Genomic DNA, 21,614 nt, shown 5'->3' with positions numbered 1-21,614 from the left:
TCTGTATTCAATAATGAATGTGCTCATGGAATTCAAGAGGAGCAAAGAAAAGAGAAATTAATTACAGCTTGATGCATTTCCGGGGCCTTAGAGGTAAACCTCGAAGAGTGGAATTTCTACAGGCACAAGTTGGTGAAGGGAATTCCTAGTGAGAGGAAGAGTTGAAACCAAAGAATGGAGTTGGAAAAGACTTGGGGAAGGTGAATAACCTTGTGTAACTAGAGTGGAGGATAAACAAATTTAAACAAATTTAAAAAGCATAGTGATAGATAAGATTTAAAAGGTAATTAATTTTAAATCCGGACTGTAGAGGGTCCAGTATCAAGCTTCTTCAGTTTTCCTGGAACTTATATCAGTCATTGATATCTGGTTAAAATCCGTATGCCTCTCAAAAGCTAATCTAACATTTGCCCACGCCTATACCCTTCTCAGGCCTTTCCTAGTTGGTCTTTCCTAGGTGGTCTCAATGAAAGTGGTTCTGAGATCAAATCCATAAATATTTTCAACACTCTAATATATAAGCCTTTGGACCCAAAGACATGAACTCATTTAAAAGCAAAAACAAAAAGCACAAAAAAGAAATTAGTTACTTGAAAAAGCTGTTCACTAGTTTGATATTCAAGTTGTTTTTAATGTTTATTCTGGTCTTGAAAGTTTTCTTGAGATATTACAGAATTGCAGTTGAGAAGTTGTATTGCCTCTCAGTTTTAGGGTAATACAGCACCATCTATCTCAACCAATGAAATTATCAATTTCTTCTTTAATAAGAAAGCTTAGAATACAGCTTTAAAAGTCCATTTTTACCCAGTGTTTATAAAGAGCTTTTAGTTTAACACTGTACTCTTCTTACAGGTTCCTCGAGCTCTTTTGTATTTGGCTTTTAAATATTTTTTTTAAGACACATTTTCCCCTAATATAATACCTAATGAGTTTGGTTTCCTTTTTTCCAATACAATGAAACTCAAGGAAAATAAAAAGTGTGTCATTATCTCCTTGCCCAGATAACTCCTATCTATCTATCTACATATATATATATATATTTTTTTTTTTTTTTGGAAAAAAATATACATAACACTGAAATATCCTAACTACTGAATATAGACATTATTTTTTAATTTAAACACATTGGAATGATCTGCATGTGCTTAACATCTATCTGCATGTTAAGACACTATTATTCAAGAAAACTCCTATTTTCATCCCAAATTTCCCAATTATCTGGGATTGTATACCTAGAATTTCATAGTTTAAAGAACTTCATTTCACTTGAATTACCTTCACTTTCAGAACCTTTAGGAGTAGAATCATACTGTAGTAGCTAAAAAAATGACTTACTGGAAATTACTGTTTGACTATCACTATGGGAACATAGGCCTTTGATTATAGGAACATATAACATTCTAAACAAGCTTTCTGCTTCTGTGACCCCACTTACACACCTGACCTGTGAGTTGACAGGTAGTGACTAGAAGAAAAATAGACCTTTGTGTTTAGACGAATGAAGAATGGAATTTTGGGCTTAAAAACCCTGTACCTCTACATTTCGGGGCTGCTTAATTTGGGGTCTGTGTACCCCTTGCAGACCCAGCTGGCTGAATAAAGAGTGTGTTTTCTATAACTCACTGAGTTCTGGTGGTCCGTGTGTCTTTTGGGGCCTGGTGGCTACAACAATACTTTATAGTTGAAAAACTCTATTTTGCCATAAACAAGGCTTAAGATACATGTTTTGCTTGTTTAGCTATTGCAATGATATATATACTTTATTTCCATCATCCATGTCTTTCCAGCTGGTCAAAATTAAGTCATTAATGATTTAAAGCCCAATGTTTAATAGTCTGATGTATATACATTTCAGTAAATATTGATATTTTAATTAACTATGTGTTCTAAAGTAAAACGTACACACATAAAATAAAAGTTTTTTTTAAGTAAGGCTTTCTTCAACCCACACGCCTATTTCTTCAGTCTTCCCATCCAGAATAACAACATATTGTCAGTTTTTGGTGGAGATCCTTAAAGAAATATCTATCTTTCTATGTACTCACACATGTATGTAGGCAAATCCCTTTACTCTTTTCAGCCTCTGTTCCTCTTGTGTAAAATGAATTAAATTAGAATATCAGTAAACTATATATATGTGTATCTATATGTACATATATGGACACATAGATGTATAAATGCGTCCACATGCATGTTTGTATTTATATACATTTTTATATCTCTCTTCATTTGCCCTAACAGAAGCATGCTATACTCACTATTTTTACAAATGAAGAGATCATAAAGCATCTTAGAAGTATATAAAAGCTATGGAGGAAGATATAGCAAAAATAGGGCATGAAGATGAAACATCCTTGGGTAAACCTTTTTTTTTTGCATACTTACATCTATATTTATATAGTATATCATAAAATAAAGTATGTCTATAAAATAAAATAAAAATCTGGAAATGGGATTGCCAGTCCTAAGCATATGAGTTTTAAAATTTTTTAGATATTACCAATTTTTCCTCCATAGAAATTATAACAATCCAAACTCATACCCATGGAAAGTATGTTTTTTTCACAATCTCCCAAGAGTGTAAATTAGCAAGCTTTTATTATATTTGTCCTTTTAATATTCTAAAAATGGTAGCTGTTTAGTTTTATTTTGAATATTGATGACACAGATCATGTTTTCCTATGTTTATAATCCAGCCATTTATCTCTATCTAGGATTTTCTCTTTTGAGCTACAGCCCACTTTCTTAATGTGTTGCCGATATGTAAATACTTATATTCGTAAATACTTACATGCATAAAAATAAGCTCTTTGACCTTCATATGGGTTGCAAAGTTGTTTTAGTCACCACAACCCCAGATTCTTATTTCTTAAATTTGTTTCTGGTATATTCCTCCATGTAAAAAGTTTAAATTTTATGTATTAAAATTTATCAACTCGTTAAATTACGTCTTTTAGGTTTTGTGTGTCAAAATTCTTTAAAACTTTTGTTTCTTGTAGAATTTTTACATTTTCAGTTTTTCTTTTAAATCTAGAATCTACCTAAATTTATTTCACTGTCTCCAGGAGTGAGGGAGAACTCTAGCTTCCCTTCTCTCCAAATGGCTAGCTACTTACTAATACACAAGGATTAATTGAATACCTGCTAGTGTGTAAGCTTGTTCTCTTCTAGCACAATACAGGTCTCATAAACATTTGTTAAATGAATAAATGAATAGCATATATTCATTCACTCATTCTTTCTGCAAATGTACATTGAGTACCTACTCTATGTAAACACTATGCTAGACCTTGAATATAACAGTAGTGACTCAGAACCTGTCCCCAGGAAACTTGTAGTCCAGAGGTGCAGACAGGCATTAAATAAGTAATCGTATAGCAATATTTTGGACAAGATTACCTAAGTTCCTTTTGCTCTGAACACCCAGAAGTACTAGATGAAATATTATCTGTTTGAAAACGTAGAGTTGACCTCCAGGGGATCCCAAAGAGCAGGTGCTAAGTACAAACTAAAAACCACAGAGGCTGCTCTGGGAGGATTTGTCTGTCTAGGTAATAGGAACTGGATACCAAAGGAATAAGAGACAAGCCTTTGGGCAAGTGTTTTTAATTAAATTACAAAGGGCAGAAACCCCTGGAGAATTAAGTGCAGCATGTGAGCACTTGAGTTCTACTATTACTTATTCTAACACTATCTATGAGGTCGTGAGCAAATCCCTTAACTGTTGCCACCCTTTATTCCCTTTGTGTAAACTGAGAGGGTTGAATTGGAATATCTGTAAACTATGTTTCAGCTCCAAAAGTTTAGAAATTTAATTCAGCAGCAATGTAGATGACGGATTATTGCATTTGCTCCTGATCCCTGCCTCTAGGCTTGCTCCACCTCCAAAGTGATCTCTTTACTGACCACAGCAAACTTTCCTAAACAGGTCTGAATTTATCTCCTTGAAAATTTTCAGTGGTTTTCCAGAACTTTCAGGCTAAAATTCAAAGGCCTAGGTTTAGCAAACAAATTATTTTCATTACCTGGCTACTTTATACTACTTTAATGTCCTCATTTAACATTCAACCCCATTGTAGTATAATTGTTGGTTTATTTGTCTCTAAAACACTGTCATCTTATCTTTGCCATCTAAACATTTAGCATAGGTGCTGGCACAAAGCAAGAACACCATAAATATTGAATGAATGAATAAATGCACTTGAAGTAAGAACTGTAAGGTCAGGAATAGTTCTGAAGGTAAGTAATGCAGCTTTTAATTGACATAGCAGTACTAAGAATGAAAAGGTAGGTATTAATTAGGAAATCATAGTGGAAGCACAACCTATAAAACATGATCAAAGAATGTCAACACGCAAAAGGCACCACTATAGAGGTCTAAAGCTTAAGTGTATATTTGTTAACTATTTTCACTTTATTTAGTTTAGATGTAGTTTACCATTAAAAACAAAAACAAAAACAAAACAAACTCCAAGATGTGGTCCCAATGTGCTAGGGCGGACAAGTCAACTACATATTGTGTCAATTGTGATCTCGCACTATAAGAATAACGTGACTGTGTTTTTACTAGCTTGAACCTACCGACCCTGGCTGAAATGACCACCTGGAAAGACATCGCTGATGAAACTGAAGTGCACATGCGATTGCAATAACTAAACATGTAAAATATGTATCTTAAACCTTGTTTATGGCAAAATAGATTTTTTTTTTTAAGTTTAGAGAAAAAGTATGATTCTATTCCTAAAGAAGATACGTATTAAAAAGGGCTAGCTGGGCTCAAATTTAAAAGCAGAGCCTAACAGCTGTTTCTAACACAAGGCACTCTCACTCAAACTGAACTTCAGGGTGTAGTCTGCACTGAACTGTCTGCCTGCACTTTGTTTCTGTCATCTGAGCCAGCTTTAATAAAAGAGTCCTGAAATTGTATTTCAACTAATAGGAGGATTGAGGCTTTCCCCATCCAATCCGAGCTGTGCAGCCATAGCCCAATTAGCATCTTCACTGACCAATCAGAGCAGGTCTATTCGAACCAATCAGGACAGTGCTTTTCTGACCAAGCAAACTTTGAGGATTTAATAGTCCTCCTTTATGCGAGGACAGACCAATCAGGGACTGGGGCAGGGGTTTCTCTCTATATAAGTCAGCTCCCTGTGGCTCCAAGAGAGCGTTTACCCTTTCTAGTGGAGGTTGGGTTTTCTTGGCTAGAGCTGAAACACCTACCCTCGACCATGGTGGGGGAGGGTTGCTTCACAGCTTTTCTGCCTCTTAAAGTTGTAGCACTATTTAGCTGTTCTCATAGCCTTGCTGCATCACAATTGAGCTATTTGTGCTGAGTAAAGTTTCCTTCATCACCCCACCTCAAATTGGGGATTTCTGATGGTGTTAAATTAGTGCCAACAACCATTGGTTAACAAACACAAGTGAGCTACAAACCTAAGGGAAGAAAGTGTCCTATGACCATGAATGAAGGGAAAAGTCAGAGTTAAGTATCTGTTGATTGCCTGGTATACGCCAGAAACCTAGGGAATAAAAGGAATGAAAGGTTATTGAAGTGGATTTCCTCACTCCAAAAAGGAAGATCAAGATGTTAAAGAAAGGTTCTTGGAAACTGAACAGGGTTTTGAAAGATTAATAGAATTAATTAGTATGAACAAAACAGAGAAAAGAGAATAAGAACCAACTTGACAGGGAAAAAAAAAATCTAGATGTTATTTCTTTCGTTCCTTTGGTCAAAATCTGTAACCCAATTTAACATTCCTTGTGTATTTCCATATCTAGTCAGTCTGCAATGCAAACCAGCTTGAGATAATTGAGGGTAGGGGAGGTCAATGGGCAGACTTTATTTGAATTATGGTAAAGAGTGTTGTGGCCGGCAATTGACTCTCTACCATGCAGGGTTAAAGGAGATCATCCCCGAGCTTCCAGAAGAGGTAGTTTATAAAGCCTAAAACCACATCAAACAAACAAGCAGAAGTTGGTCATTAGCATATCTTTGCACAGAATATCTCCTAGAACTACACCCTGGTTAAACATTAAACAAGCAAGCCGATTATAGAAGTAGAAGTTGGCCATTTGAAAATTTTCCACCCTTAACAAGAGTGTCAATGTAAGAAATGTCCGAACCTGTAGAGAATTCTGATGAGTTTATTTGAGCCAAACTGACGACAATTATGAGGAAGCAAAATATCAATGAATTAAAAAAATTCTCCAGTCAATGGCCATGCTACCCTGAACAAGCCCAATCCCATCTGATCTCAGAATCTAATAGGGTCAAGCCTGGTTAGTACTTGGATGGGAGATCACCTAGGAAGATCGGGTGCTGTAGGCATAAAAAATAAAATAGGATTTCAAGATGACAAGGTCCTTGCAATCTGTGAGGTCAACCAAGGGTTGTCTCGCCTAAGAAAATAAAAAAATAAAATAAAATAAATTCTCCAAAGAATGGCAGTTTCGCAGCTTATTTTATACATTAGAAGCAAAGGAGGAAATGCAAGGAAGGTTACATGAAATCATTGGAGATAGATTTAAGGGAGTGAGCGAAAGTACAGCAAGGAAATCTCCAGGCTTGAATAAAAAGTAACATGGAGAGACACACACTTCATTTACAATAGTGGGTACAGGATAGCGAATAATGAACATTCATAGCACTTAGAAATAATGTGCAGGAGACAAGATAACCATGAAGGGTGCTCTGGTCTTGTGCTCTGGCACAGTAGGTTTTCCCCTGAGGGGTCTGGAAAAAAGAGATTACTCTGACATTCCAAGAGCATGTTATCTTAGATGCAAAAAAACAATAGACAGGTTTACTTAAGGTAAAGATTGACCTTTGTCAAGAAAGCTACAGGCCTAGGATATGACTACCTGCCATGACCTGCTTTTAGTTAGAAATTTTCATATTCAGACCATCCTATGCGGTTACTTTTGGTCTCTGACTTTGCAGGGCCTACCATGCTGCCCTTCCCTGAGCTTGTCGGGTTTAGCAAGTGGCCCCTTTTCCATCCACAAAAGAAGTGTGGATAGGTGTTCAAAGAATCCCTTGTTTCATAGAGTTCACTAAGACCAAAATAAATGTCAAATCAAAGTATTTCAGCCTTAAAAATCGGCTGAGAGGAAGATGGGGGAAAGGGGATGAGATCTTGAAAACTGATATTTATTTTGCTTTCAGTCTTATATGTATTATCTTACTTGCGGAGTCAAGTCTTTTTTGAGACTGCCAATTAGGAAGGTAAGTTTTTGTCAGTACATTGTTCTATCATAAACTCATCTTGGAGCTGTTAAGTAACTTTCATATATTTAGATTATTTAACATTAACTACTGAATCTATGCCTCAACAACCCATGTAACATCAAATAAAAGATTGGGGGATTTTTTTTTTGTATTCTTAATTTTGTACATTAATTTAAATTACAGTGGTTTGAACAACGTTTAAGATTTCCCCAGCTCCCAACAGTCCCTGGAGGTTCGGAGTATATTTTACATATTTATAATGCTTTAGGGCTGTGTTTTATTATTTTATTCCATATTATTACCCAAAGAACAAAATGGGTAATTTCTATAAAGCCTACTAGTCTCTGAAAACTGTTAATTTTCTCTCTTGCCATGAGATTAACTGTTGCTAAATGTTTGAGTAGTGTTTTCATACTCTACATGCAAGAATACTGAATAGAAAATTTACTTTTGTAAATTTCCATTTCAATTACATCTTTTATGAATCAGCTACGTTTTTCAGAATTTTATTAACAAGTACCACGTCAGGTTAACAGGACCGTTCATTTAAGGTTACATTATACCGTCATAGTTTAATTGAAAATCGGTATTTCTTGACACCATTTATAAAAATACAGTTCAGATGAGATGTAATATTTAATAGGAGGCCGGGAACAGGGTGTGGCGAGGAAGGAACCTAAGGCACACAATTTAAGGTGGCAAGACAAAGACCCTGAGAGTGTCTCCTTAACATGTGCGCCCCAGGCACCTCCCTCGCCTTACCCAGGGCCCGGCCCTTCTTTAATATATGGAATAAGGAGGCCAAAGGGCATTTGGGGTCTGGACGGTCTTTCCAAGTGTCACAAGTAAACCATTCACAGCATTGAATTCTGTCTCAGTTACAAAGCGACAATTCTTTCAATAGAAATTGCCAAGTCAAATACTGTTAGTACAAGTTCCGTTCTTAAGTGACAGGTGTTACCTCCCGAGTGAAGAGAGCCACCCAAACCATCAGCCCATCAGCGCCAGGAAATGCCGCCCTCTAGCTGGCATTGCACAACTTGGTAATGTCCCAAGTGCGGAAGCTATGTAAGTAGACTTTCCCTGGGATACAGGCCTTTCCTGGGGAAATTCAGTGTGTAAGTACTAAGTTAGGTGTCAACACCGGAAACAAAGACGGCCTCCAAAACAATAACAACCACCACCGCTAGGTGCACGCGCGCCCCCGGGGTCAATGACGTTACGTCCTCGCCCAACGCCGGTTAAGGAAGGTGCGAGCCGGGTCCTCAGGCTGTCGGTGTCCGCGCTCTGCCGGCCCGCAGCCTCAGTGAGGATTCGGTCCAGCGAAGGAGAGGGGACGCCGTCAGTGCTCGCAAGAGTCATAGAGCCACTGTATCGAGAAAGTCCAAGATGTCGGCACAGAAAGCAGACAGGCGGCTCCGCGGACAGCCCGCGCGGCCGAGGACCCCGGCAGCGGCGCTGCCTGGCGGGAAGGGAGAAATTTCAAAGCCGAGTTGTGGGTCTTGGTTCTGTGCGTCTTGGTGCTGCGGCTCTGGTGAGATGAAGCTGCACTGTGAGGTCGAGGTGGTCAGTCGGCACTTGCCGGCCTTGGGGTTGAGGAACCGGGGCAAGGGCGTCCGAGCGGTGTTGACCCTCTGTCAGCAGACTCCCAAAAGTCAACCGCGGCCTCAGGCCGGGGGCGAGCGGGGCGGCCCGCACCCCGCCTACCTACTCATCTCCACCCTGAAGGACAAGCGCGGGACCCGCTATGAGGTGCGTGGTGAGAGCAGACCCTGCGGGGGGCGGGGGGAGGGGGCAGTCAGCCACGATCTCTTCCGCTCGGCGGAGAGGCGAGCCATCTCCGAGGCTGGAGTCCGTCTTAGGGGTTCGTGAGTGCCTGGCCCCTGGGCCCCACCACCACACCTGTTCCCAGGTCCTGGGCTTCACCCATGAACCCAAAGGAGGAAAGCTGCCGAGAGTACACCTTCTCGTCATTTTTCTTGCCTATTTATGCGACTTTGATTTGACAGTGTTGCTATTTAGTAGTGGATAGTAACTCCACCCTTTTAAAGCCTGTGAAAATTCGGCTTGCATGAAACTAAACTCTAATAAAGCATCAATCCATTTCGGGCGAACAATAGAGTAACCGCACTTTCGTTCAATAGATTCTGTTTCTCACACAGGATTTTCGTTAGCTTTTATTTTTTTAAGGCTTTAAGGAATGATCAATAGTATCTAAAGCCACTAGACCAGATTAGTACAGTAGTAAAGCAGCAGTACTTTGGGTTGCATCTTGATATTTTTATGAAAGTTGTTTGTTTACTGCATCTAAGACCTGATTTTTTAGGTCCAGGGCTTTTTCTTATCTGCAGAGCAGTAGTAACTCTTTAGAAGTAGTTGGAATTTGAAAAAGAATTTTTAAAGCATAGATTTTATAAAATCTTTTTCCTTCATTACTAGGCAAATGATTTGGAATATCCTTGTATCTACTATAAATAAAATCGAGGGGACAATGCATCACTTACCGTTGCATCTGACTCTTGACTGGATTTTATACAATTTCTGGGATTATTTCTCTTACAATATTGTAATCCTCAGTAAACACTTAGGTGAATAAAGAAAGGCGTTACAGTCTTATTCAGAGACATGTAGTGTTTGAAGTAAGTAGTTGAAAGTCTAAATAATTTTCCACTGAAATCAACTCATAAAATTTTTCAAATTGAAAGGACTTTAGAAATCGCCCAACATTTTATAGGTTACAAAACTATTAGGTGACAGAAGCAAACTCATTGATAAAATTGGGTCTCCCTTTTCTCCCTCTCTTGTCTTCCCCCTAAACCTATCTATCTCTTTCAGTACCCAACTCAGGTACTGCCTATTTAAAAGTCTGTAATGATCTCTCTCTTAAAATTTCTACTGCACTAATAGTCAATTGCAAGTGGTAATCCTAATCAAAATTTTATTCTAAACCACTAATTGAAGAGGCTGTGTGCAGGGTACAGTGCTAGGTACTGTAGGAAATAAACTTAATTTAGTCACTGTCCTGCGAAAAGTAAGGGAGGAACAGAAACCACCACTTAGAATACAAGGTGGGCTATGATAAGTGCTATAATAAAGGTAAAAGCAAAGTAGTATAGTACTAAAAATGAAATGAATTTTGATTACAGGGGCTTTAGAAGGTTTTGGAAAAGAAGTGGTACCACAGGGCTTGGGAAATGGTAGGTGCTCAGTAAACATTTGTTGGATGAATTAATGTGTTGGTCCAGGGCCTTGAAGAGTAGGTATTAGTGCTAAGTGTTGGAAGTACCTTAGAACTCTTACACCTAGTTTTCTGTTCCATGACTTCAGCTACAATCCAATTGTGATTTCCAAATCTGTATTTTTAGCCAGTCCTCTTCCTTGACTTCTGACTTAAATCTGTTTTCTACTGGAAATCTTCACTTGGATGTGTTGCAGCCCTTCAAACTCAAAATGCCTAAAAATTCATTGCCCTCGTCACCCTTGAACTTGCTTTTCTGACAGTGTTATATACCTCATTAAGGAGTGTTCTGCCCCATCCAGAAACCTTAAAGCCTTTGCTTCCCCAAATACAATTATTATTGAATCCTTTCAATTCTACCTCCTAGGTATCTTTTAGATTTTTGTACCTTCTTTTATCCTAGCGAAACCATCATTATCCCTTACCTAGTTAGTCTCTTAAAGGATGTCTCTACTTCTACCATTGTCTTTCCCCCATCTCACTCTCCCCTCCCCCAAGGTTCATTATTACACTGAGATTAAAGAGAACTGTAAAAATGCAGATCTAACCATGTTCTCAGCTTAAAGGCATTCAGTGGATATCATTGTTCTTAGGATAAAATCCAGCATTGCTAATATAGTTTACAAAATCTTTCAACTTCTAATCTCTGTACCTCTTCAGACTCTCCTGCCTCTTTTCACTGGATCTTTCAGCCATACTGAACTTCTTTCAGCTTCTCACAGCTGCCAAGCTCTCTTGCTTTCAAGGCTTTGAACACATTGTTTTCTTTTACTGGTATGCTATCTACTCTCTCTTCCCTCAGTTTCTTCACTTGCCCAACATTTAATCCTTTAGCTCTCGCCTTTAAAGTCACCTTCATACCCCAAGACCATTTAAGATTTCTTTGCTATATAAGGTCTTATACAGCCCAGTATTTCCCTTGTCTTAATACTTGCTGTGTCTATAATTACTTGTTTAATAATTGTTTCATCATATGGCAACTTTATAAGTACAATTACCATGCTGATCTTATTCACTGTTGTTCCAAGCCCCCTATCATAATTAATGGTACATAATGGCTTCTTGATAAATTGTTATTGAGGTTTAAAGTAGAAGCAACATTTGTTATTAAAAATTTTTGAGCGCATGTTATGTGTCAGTCACTGTTCTAGCTCTGAGGATACAATAATGAACAAAGGAGACAAGATTCCTACTTTCATGGAGTTTTTAATCTTGTGGGAGGCATGCCCATCCCAGACTAATGGACCGCAGTTAAGAAGGCAAGTAACTACTATTGGCAACTCACTATAGCCACATAACTGGAATGGGAGAAAGGGAGCATTCTCCCCAAAACAGGGGATTCTGTTCTCAGAAGAGGAGAGTTAACTGAACAGAACTAATATCTAACAGAAGCTAGAGGAGGAATGTAACTACCCAACTGCTAAAAACAAACCTAACCAAACAGAAAACCTTTAAAATTTAAAACCACAAAACACTCAGACTTAAGGACTAAAAGCCAAACCAAAGTGATTGGCACATTCTAGTTGTAATAAATATTAGTAAATAACAATACCTGGTTTTGTTTTTTTTCCCCATTGGTTTTAAGCAGCTAAAGGAGAACATTGATCAGTTCTTCACTAAATTCGTGGATGAGGGGAAAGCCACTGTTCGGTTAAAAGAGCCTCCTGTGGATATCTGTCTGAGTAAGGTATGATATTAAAAACATTAATGGTTAGGTTGGCTGGCTGTATTTTCTTTAAATAAGAGGCTGTTTGAACATCCTGCTATCACATAGATAAATAGGGACGGACTCCTGCAGATGTGTTTGCAAAAGTGATGGCGGCTTCCCAGGCATGCATGTATAGCTTTAAAAGTGCAGAGTCAGCCGTAGTAAGGCTGCCCAGGGTGGGAAGGAAAACTGGGCTTGGTTCTGTGCCCAAAATGGAGCCTTTCAATGTTCTTAGACTGGAACTTTTTAAGGCAAGTGGCACAGGTCTACATTTTGCCAGATGAGGTTACAAATTTAAAGGGTAAAAAAGGATAAAGTACAATTAGAACCCTTTTTGGGTATTTTATTTACTATAAACCATTAGGATAAAAAAAACAAAACAAAACATTTCTTTGCCCTATCTCTACTTTTTTTCTTCCTCCTTCTCAGAGTGTAAGAGCAATGTCTTGTTCAGCCTTGCATTAGCCTTAACCCCAAGTAAAATGCTTTGCAAACATTAAAAGTTTAATAACTATTTAAGGCATTTGTATTGAATGGAATAATTTTGTACTACCTCCTGTTCTTGTGGTTTTTCATCTTTTGATATTAAGCCAATCCTACTAAGCTAGGGTCTTACCAATTAGAAAAACAGAATAAACAAATTGATAGAAAAACAAGGCTAAATGTGTTGCCTCCACTTTCTTACTATCTGTTTTGACCTTTCATTGGTTTATTCAAAATACTGTCTCAAAGATCAGGATCTCCTTCCTATTTACCAATCACATTGCCAATATTTCTTATCCTTTTTGAGCCCTGTAGAATTTGACACTAATGACCACTCCCTTAATAAAACTTTCTTGACAGGGCACTGTGACAGGGCACTATTCTGGTTTACCCTCAGTTTTCTCAGCCACTCTTGTCTCCTGTCTCTGTGAACCATTTTTTTATCTTCCAAATAAAGGCTTTATTCCCGTCCTCTGCCAGTTCTCTGCCATACTTATAGCTCAGCCTTTATTTTGTGTAACTCTTAAGTCTAAGCCGGTACCCTCTGGACCTACTTGACCTAGGTCTCTAGACTTTCTTCACTCCACTGCACTGTGTACTACTGCCAAAATAATACTTATGTCTTATGTAATTATCATGTTCAAAAATCTTAAGCGATTTCCCACAGCCTGATCATTCCACTTACCTTGACATAAAGCTCATTTATAATCCATCCCCATACTATATTTCTAAGCTTTTACTCCTCTATAAAGCTCTTGTATACCAAACAGATTATGTAGTTCGATTCCCAAACTGCTGAAAATTCGCTATTTCTTCAAATATAAGCTTTAGGAAACTTCTAAACTGTCCTGCCAAGCATTAGGTTTCTTGATGACTTAGTTCATATATCACTTTATTAGTGATTTCTATGTCCAGCTAGAAGCAATCTCTTTTGCTTTTGATGTTTTCTAGCACTGTTGACAGGGCCATTGCTTTTCACAGGGCCACTGCTTTTCACAATGGCCCTGTCAACAGTGCTAGAAAACATCAAAAGCAAAATGGCACCCCTGGGCATTCTGCAGTGCACAGACAGCACTGTCTCAGCCTATCTCAAGGGGCACTGGAGGTTTGGGTCAGTTCATCTTAAACCCAAATCTTAAGTGACATCTTTTCATGCTTTCCTGTCTTATTTTATGTTCTTATAGTCCCCCCCTTTGAACAGTTTTATTTAGAGTGTGTCTCTCAATTAAAAAAAGAACTTTTAAAGTTTTTTTAATCTATATTGAAATACAATACTAAAAAATTTATTTTTTACAGGTATTTTGATAATTGAATAATTTGCATATATAACTACAGAATTTGTTATAGGATGAATTAGCATGCATACATTATCTAAAATGGAATTTTTAATCATACACTTATTTTTATTTATTTAGGCCAATTCCAGCAGTTTAAAGGGTTTCCTTTCAGCTGTGAAACTGGCTTATAGAGGCTGTGATATTGATGCACCACTCTCAAACCCCATACCAGTGAAGACTTCAGAATTTGAAAAATTTAAAACTAAAATGGTAATCACTTCCAAAAAGGACTATCCTCTAAGTAAGAACTTTCCACATTCTCTGGAACACCTTCAGACTTCTTATTGTGGGCTTGTCCGAGTTGATTTGCGTATGCTTTGCTTAAAAAACCTTAGGAAATTAGACTTGAGTCACAACCACATAAAAAAGCTTCCAGCTACAATTGGAGACCTTATCCACCTTCAAGAACTTAACCTGAGTGACAATCACTTGGAGTCATTTAGTGTAGCCTTGTGTCAATCTACACTCAAGAAGTCACTTCGGAGTTTGGATCTCAGCAAGAACAAAATTAAGGCACTTCCAGTGCAGTTTTGCCAGCTCCGAGAACTTACAGATTTAAAACTGGATGATAATGAATTGATTCGATTTCCTTTTAAGATAGGACAATTGACAAACCTGCGATTCTTGTCAGCAGCTCGAAATAAGCTTCCATTTTTGCCTAGTGAATTTAAAAATTTATTCCTTGAGTACTTGGATCTTTTTGGAAATACTTTTGAACAACCAAAAGTTCTTCCAGTTATAATGCTGCAAACACCGTTAACTTTATTGGAATCTTCTGCACGAACCATATTATATAATAGGTAAGACTTTAATAGTTGTAAAATGTGGTACCTTTGATAGCATCCTGGTGTTATCTTCAGAGTAATAAAGTCTTTAACATAGTTTATGAGTGCTGTGCACAATCTTGCTATGGTTGCCTGCTTTCTGCTCCTTAACCTCTGGTTGTAATGCTTTTCCTTCAGAAAGTATCATAGCTCACTTTCTCACCTCATTTAATTCTCTGCCCAAATGGCACCCCAGAAAAGTCTTTCCTGACCACTCTATCTTAAATTTTATCCCCTACCCTGTTATATTGCTTGATTATTTTGGGTCATAGGAGTTATTACCTGGCATTACATATTTTTTAACACTTGTTTTCTTTCAATTTTCCAAAACAGAATGTAAAATCCATGAGGGCATGGATTTTGTCTTATTCTCCACTATTTCCCTAGGGTCTAGATGTGATACACTGTCATACATTAGGCACTTAATAAATACTAATTTATTTTATTTTATAATAATTTATATTAATAAATATAAATTAAATGAATGAATGACACTGTTTCTCAAACTATGGTCCCCTGACCAGCAGCATCAGCGTCACCTAGGAACTTGTTAGAGATGCAAGTTATTATTATTTTTTTTTTTAAATTTATTTTTAGGCAAGGCAACCCTTGGTTGACCTCACAAATTTCAAGGACCTTGTCAGCTTTTAATCCCTCATTTTTTAATTTTATTTTTTACACCTACAGCACCTGGTCTTCCTAGGTGGTCTCCCATCCAAGTACTAAAACCAGGCTTAGCTTCCGAGATCAGATAGGATTGGGCTTGTTCAGGGTAGCATGGCAGAAGGTGAGATGTGGGTCCCTGAACTCCACTCCAGACCTACTGAATCAAACTCTGAGGGGTAGAGAACAGCTATCTGTCTTAAAATTCTCTGAGTAGTTATAATGCACCCTAAAGTTTGAGAACTCCAAACTGGCTTAGTGGTAAAGTGGGATCTTTGAGGTCAGACTGGGTTGGATTCCTGGCTTCACTTCTTAGTATTGCTTTATCGAGTTATTTAACCTCTTTTATTCAATTTTTTCATCTATGAAACAGGAACAGTAATACCCCTTTACAGAGTTGTGAAGATGAATGTGCAAATGTAATGCCAAAACTCCATAGCTATTGGTTCTCTTCTCCTTGTCTTTGATCACTAACTATAGTTGATTTCAAGAGATAGCAAACTCCAGGTATTTTTGTTCATGCTTCTTTCACATAAGAGTGGAAGCTAATATGAACCAAATTATTATTGAGTACCTATATAATAGTAGGAAGACCATATTTCAAAGAAGAGATTCTTAACTTTTTTTTCTTAGTGGGTGAGAGGCTCTTTAAAAATAAACAACTGACAAAAGTTACAGGCCTAGGAAAATGCACACATGAGTACACACAGAATTTTGCATACAACTTAATAATGTTTATGGACCCCACTGAAACTTTCTCACCATCACTAGCTTAACAGCTCTTATTCTAAAGCAGTGGTTCTCAAACGTTACTTCACATTTGGAATCATCTGAGGAGCTTTTAAAATTTCTGCTGTTTAGTTCCCACGTTAGACTTGTTAAATCAGAATGTCAGAGTAGGACGCAGTTTTTTTAATCCCCAGGTGTCCCCAGGTGAGTCTAGCTAGGATTAAGAACCACTTTACATCAGTGCTTCTCAAACTTTAATGTACATTTAAATCACCTGGGCTTTGTTTAGCGGACTCTGTTTCACCGATCTGGGGTGGGGATCCTGCATTTCAAACAAGCTTCCTGGTGAGTCTGAGGCTTCTAGTCCATGAATTATACTTTGAATACTAAGTCTCTAAAAGTAACTGAGGACTTAATTACTGGTTTTAAGACAGTGATCCTCCAAATTTGAGAGTGTGTCAGACATGCTTATTGAAACTGCTTATTAAAGCAGGTCGCTGGACCGCACCCTCAAGAGATTCTGATTCAGTTAATGTGGAGTTGGGATGAAGAAATTGCATCTCTAACAAGTTCTTAGGAGATGCTAATGCTGCTGGTCATGGACTAAACTTTGAAAACCATTGGTTTAAGTCACTAACTCTTAACTAGGAGTTAAAAATTACCTGCTAAATAACAATACATATGATTACCTAGAACAGTGCCTGGCTCATAATAGGTCTCAATATCTATTGGATGTATAAATACATGTAATTTCTCAATCTGGCAATTAAAAATCAATGTTATCATTAGCTGTGGAGGAGCTTTTAAATAATATAGAAGAAAAATATATACGCTTAGATTCTACTTCAGAACAAATAATTCAGAATCGCCAGAAATGGGCCCCCATTATATGTTATATATTTTTTAAATCTCTGGAAATGATACTGATGATTCAGGGTTAAGATCACTGATTTGAGGGAACTCTGAATGAAGTCTTTTGGTAATGAATTTCTCTCAAGCTCTTGTTCTAGGCTTTCTCTGAGACTACATATAATTTATTATATGTATTTAAATTTGAAAGTTATGCCCAAATGAGGACTATTATAAATGGTTTCCAGTGATTTGAAAAGATCATATCAATTGGCTAAATGATTTTAAAAAAAGAACAGATTGACATCCAACATGGAAAAGTGCAGAGTTGGAAGGGAAAAAATAAATGAGTAAAATATGACATAATAGGTATGGCTGAAGAATAATTTGTTAGTGCTTAATGATTTAGATTGTGGTATTTATATTGTTTTTAGAACTTGACCTCTATTAACAGAGTCTTGTAAAGTGACCCGAACCTTTACTAAAATGTAATTTTACATGTTTTCAGCTCTGTTTTAAAAAGAATATAGATCCAAAGCCAACAGAGTAATACCTGTTTTCTAGCTATTGGCAAATTTACCTAATTGCTGGTTACAAACATAAAGTTATAGTCTATTAGAAATATGTGTAGGAACTTAAAATTATGTTTGATAGATAATAGAATTTTTAACTGTTACCTGGTTTGTTAGACTATAACCAATAGCATGAAAGAGATTAATATAAACATGTAGACACTTCCTGGCACAGTTCTTTATACAAGCAACAAATTAGTACACACAAAAAAATGAAAATTGCAAACAAGGCCATTACAAGTCTCTTAGGAAAAGTAAATCACTATTTTTGATGTGTATCTTTTCAGACTTTTCTAAAAGAGTTTTAAGCTCCAGTTTAAATTAGAAGAGTAGGTTTTATTTGTTGAAAAACATTTGAACACCTGTTATGTGCCAGCCTAGGCTAGGAACTATAGAGACAACAAAGAAAAGACTGTATGGGGGCTAAGTGCCTGAAGGATGGTTGTGTTTAGAAAGAGTTGAGCAGTGGGTAGGCAGTCTCAAGAGACTGCCTCTCTTAGTGTCTTATAGATAGGGCAAAGACTTTGACTTGATTTTAATTGCATTGGGCACCACTAAAGTTTTAAGCAGGAAGGTGAATGATTTAAGCAAGGTGAGGTCAGCTTTACTTGCTCAGTCAGTAAAACTAATGCTCCAAACAACATGTGTTTTGAACTTCTTTCACACAACTTAAATTTCTCTTCTGAATAATTGATGTGTAGTAGAGTATATGGATTTATTTAAATAAATGTTTATTCACAAGTAGATAGAACTCAGCAATTCTCCCACTACCATTATGAGAATTGAATGACAGAGCTATACATTTAAGTTAACATGTTACACTGGCCATACAGCAGTTATATAAAGGACAGATAATTCATTGCATTCAATGTTTTATGCTATTAAGTGGCAATGCTAAAAGATACTTTATGGGGTGCTATAGATCCTTTTTGCTTTATATTTTCCCCATTTCCCAGTTTGGAAGATAAAACAATATACTGAGTCATTTAATAATTGTATTTTTCATGGTTATGATTTAGTGTCCAATCATTCATGTCCTAATACATGAAGTTCTGAATCGAGTAACATTAAAAAATATTTTAAACATATTTTTTTTCCCATTAGGATTCCATATGGCTCTAATATCATTCCTTTCCATCTTTGCCAAGATTTGGATACCGCAAAAACCTGTGTTTGTGGAAGATACTGTCTCAGCTGTTTTATTCAAGGAACTACCACCATGAATCTACACTCTGTTGCTCACACTGTGGTCTTAGTAGATAATATGGGTGGTACTGAAGCACCTGTTCTTTCTTACTTCTGTTCTCTAGGCTGTTACATAAATTCTTGTGATACATTAAAGTAATAGGTGGTACCACAAAAGGAAATTTCATTTAGTTACAGATCAGATCTGTTTGGGATTCATTAGTGGTTTAACAGTGTCATATAGGAGAAAGGGAAGTTTTCTTGTATACATGCTTGAGGAGAATGTGTGTTATTCTAACCTTTTCAATTATTTGTATAATCTTAATTTAATTAGAACAATTTATTGTAGGCTTAACTTTTATCAGTTTATTGCACTCATGTTAATTTCAGCCTAGTGAGATTACCTTTTGATGTTTAACAGATACTGAGCCCAATCACTCTGTCATAGTATTTTAATTTTCTTCTTACATTTCAAAGAAAGAAAACATACCTTGGAGGACTAATATGGTCTAAATTATAGTGAAAACTTGTTTGGTATGAAACTGCATGCTTTTAAGCATACCACTTTTTGTGTTTTTCAAGTATAGTCTACATATGAAATTTTATGTTCACCAAGTAGAAAGTAGGAGTTGCTTTTGGGTAGACTTCAGCTTTTATAAGTTTTATGTTAATCACATAATCTTTGTTGTATTTCTAAGTTTTAATTTTTATTAATTAGGGTGACATGTTTTTGAGGTTGGATGGGAGCAGAAAATTGCCACTTTTTGACAATGTTCTGTATTATTTGAGGATTCTTTTTATTATTTGAGTTACTTGCTTTTTTTTTAACTTTAAAAAGTGGTGGCAATACACCAGCTAAAGGCTGATGAATATTTGAACTATGGCAGACGGCACAGCAAAGGAACCAATTTGAAACACTCAGGGATAATGGAATCCATAGAACCGTTCCATTCTGTTCATTTCCACTGCCCTTCAAATCAGCCTCTCCTAATTGCAAGTCTCATAACTGGTTTCTGGGAACAAAGGAGGGTTAAAAGTAAAATTTACTGGAGAAAACTCACATTGATGTTTGCATATCATTGCTGTTTTGGGCTTTGAGTTAGAAATGGAACCTGTGTAAGGCTATTTCTTATGGATTAGGTAACATCTATCTCCTTTGTCTTCCTAAATTTATTTTTTTCCTGAAAGTACAAATATTCCTGAGATAATACTGTTTTAAATTTTTATTGAAACTTTATGTATATGATCTCCAAAACAGTTTCTCAGAGTTGATTCTTTGAGAGACAAGGCATTGGTCCAGAGGAGTAATCCTTTGGGCAACTTTAATTTTTATTGCTCATGATCAGTTAGTCTTCCTACAAAACTTCCATATTCAAGTTTTTCATTAAAAAATAAATATTATATATAAACATATATGTGCCTTAAATAAAAAGTTGTAATTTATGTGGTGCCTGCATTGCTCCAGCTGTTTTATGTACATATTTTAAACCTCACAAATCACTCTGAGAAGGAAGTACCATGAACTGAAATCAGAGATTTTAAGGCCAGGCTTTATATACCTACCACCTTCTAAAATTCACTTGTCTCTAAAACCAAGAATTTTTTTAAGTAACTAAAACATCTTAGAATTATCTTAACTCAAATGGGTGAGGGAGGACCCATAATTACAAAACCATATTAAAACATGGTTTTTTGAAATTATTTTGTGGCATATTTAAATTATAACTTGTGCATATCTCATTTTTACATGTTCTTGCAGAAAATTTTTTCATTAACATGCAGATATAAGTCTATGTTGGGAATAAGTGTTATCCATCTGTTACTCCTACACCCCAGCTTTTTGCCTTTGCATTTCTTTCTCATCTACAAGCCACCCCATGTAAATAGCTTACTTAAAATTCATATACAAAACACATTGCTTGCTGTAACCCATACCCCCATACACTTTCCCAGTTTTTCCTTTCACTTGATACTTTACCTTTTATAGGTAGTGACCAGGCGTGAGTTTAAACCTTCTGTTCTATTTTCAATTGTAACTTTACATCCTAAAACCCTCCCAACAATTGTTACACGTACTTCCCAGAATACATAGTCCCCCCTTATCTGTGATTTTAGTTGCCCTTGGTTAGCCGGGATTTGAAAACATTAAAAACTCCAGAAATAATTCAGAAATTTTAAATTGTGGGCCATTCTTAGTGTCATGAAATCTCCATCCTGCTTGAAATGTGAATCATCCATACTGTATACACTACCTGCCCATCAGCAGCCATCTTGGTTATCAGTCACCTCACTTTTATTAAGGAATAAAAAAAAGTTCATGCTGTCATGGATGGTTCTGTACTAGCTTCACAGCTTTATGTAGTTAGAAGTCAATTTTTAACTCCTGCCTTACACTCAAGACATTCTATAACACTGCTGTCCAAAAATGATGGAAATGTTGTCCATTAGTATAACCACTAGCTATATGTGGCTGTTGAGCACTACATACACCTTGTATAACGGAGGAACTGCTTTTTAAATACCTGTATGTGGCTAGAAGTACCTACTGGAGCATTAAGTCAGCTTTTTTTATCCCCCAACTTGGATCTTCTGCCCTGTTTGGTCTGATATACCCAAGTTTAGCTTGCCCTCTTTACTTTTCAAAATCTTGAGACCTTTCCCAACAGCTTAATCACGATTATGAATTCATCGAACATATATATTTGAAACTGACCAGAAAAAGTAAAATACCAATATTTTCCCTATGACTTATCCCTGTAACCTAGTTGTAAAGTTCAAGGTAGGACTCCTTTCCTCTT

General features: G+C 36.7%; 1 protein-coding gene and 1 pseudogene across 3 annotated transcripts; both read left to right on the top strand.

The window, feature by feature from the left end:
- Positions 1–6,210: 6,210 nt before the first annotated feature.
- On the top strand, positions 6,211–6,328 carry LOC118600895 (annotated as a pseudogene).
- Positions 6,329–8,302: 1,974 nt separating this feature from the next.
- Positions 8,303–20,259, top strand: LRR1 (leucine rich repeat protein 1). Of its 3 annotated transcripts, none has more exons than XM_016160942.2 (4): positions 8,308–8,980; positions 12,052–12,153; positions 14,073–14,794; positions 18,736–20,259. In XM_016160942.2, the coding sequence occupies exons 1-4, from the start codon at positions 8,618–8,620 to the stop codon at positions 18,974–18,976; spliced, it is 1,428 nt and encodes a 475-aa protein (XP_016016428.2). In that variant the 5' UTR covers positions 8,308–8,617; the 3' UTR covers positions 18,977–20,259. The 3 variants fall into 3 exon arrangements, with proteins under 3 accessions (XP_016016448.2, XP_016016428.2, XP_016016438.2); XM_016160952.2 differs by having other exon boundaries at positions 8,315–8,980; positions 12,055–12,153; XM_016160962.2 differs by lacking the exon at positions 12,052–12,153 and having other exon boundaries at positions 8,303–8,980.
- Positions 20,260–21,614: the final 1,355 nt, after the last annotated feature.

Source organism: Rousettus aegyptiacus, unplaced genomic scaffold (genome assembly GCF_014176215.1).
Source record: "Rousettus aegyptiacus isolate mRouAeg1 unplaced genomic scaffold, mRouAeg1.p scaffold_m13_p_3, whole genome shotgun sequence".
In the NCBI taxonomy this organism is placed as follows: Eukaryota; Metazoa; Chordata; class Mammalia; order Chiroptera; family Pteropodidae; genus Rousettus; species Rousettus aegyptiacus.
Note: the sequence above shows the minus strand (reverse complement) of the source record. Positions and strands in the feature narration are given on the sequence as shown.

What these genes read in the sequence shown, in the direction of transcription:
- LRR1 (XM_016160942.2), top strand. Translation starts at nt 8,618, where the DNA reads ATGTCGGCACAGAAAGCAGACAGGCGGCTCCGCGGACAGCCCGCGCGG. An exon ending in AGCGCGGGACCCGCTATGAG is followed by an intron (nt 8,981 to 12,051) that starts GTGCGTGGTGAG and finishes ATTGGTTTTAAG; the next exon opens with CAGCTAAAGGAGAACATTGA. An exon ending in CGAACCATATTATATAATAG is followed by an intron (nt 14,795 to 18,735) that starts GTAAGACTTTAA and finishes TTTTCCCATTAG; the next exon opens with GATTCCATATGGCTCTAATA.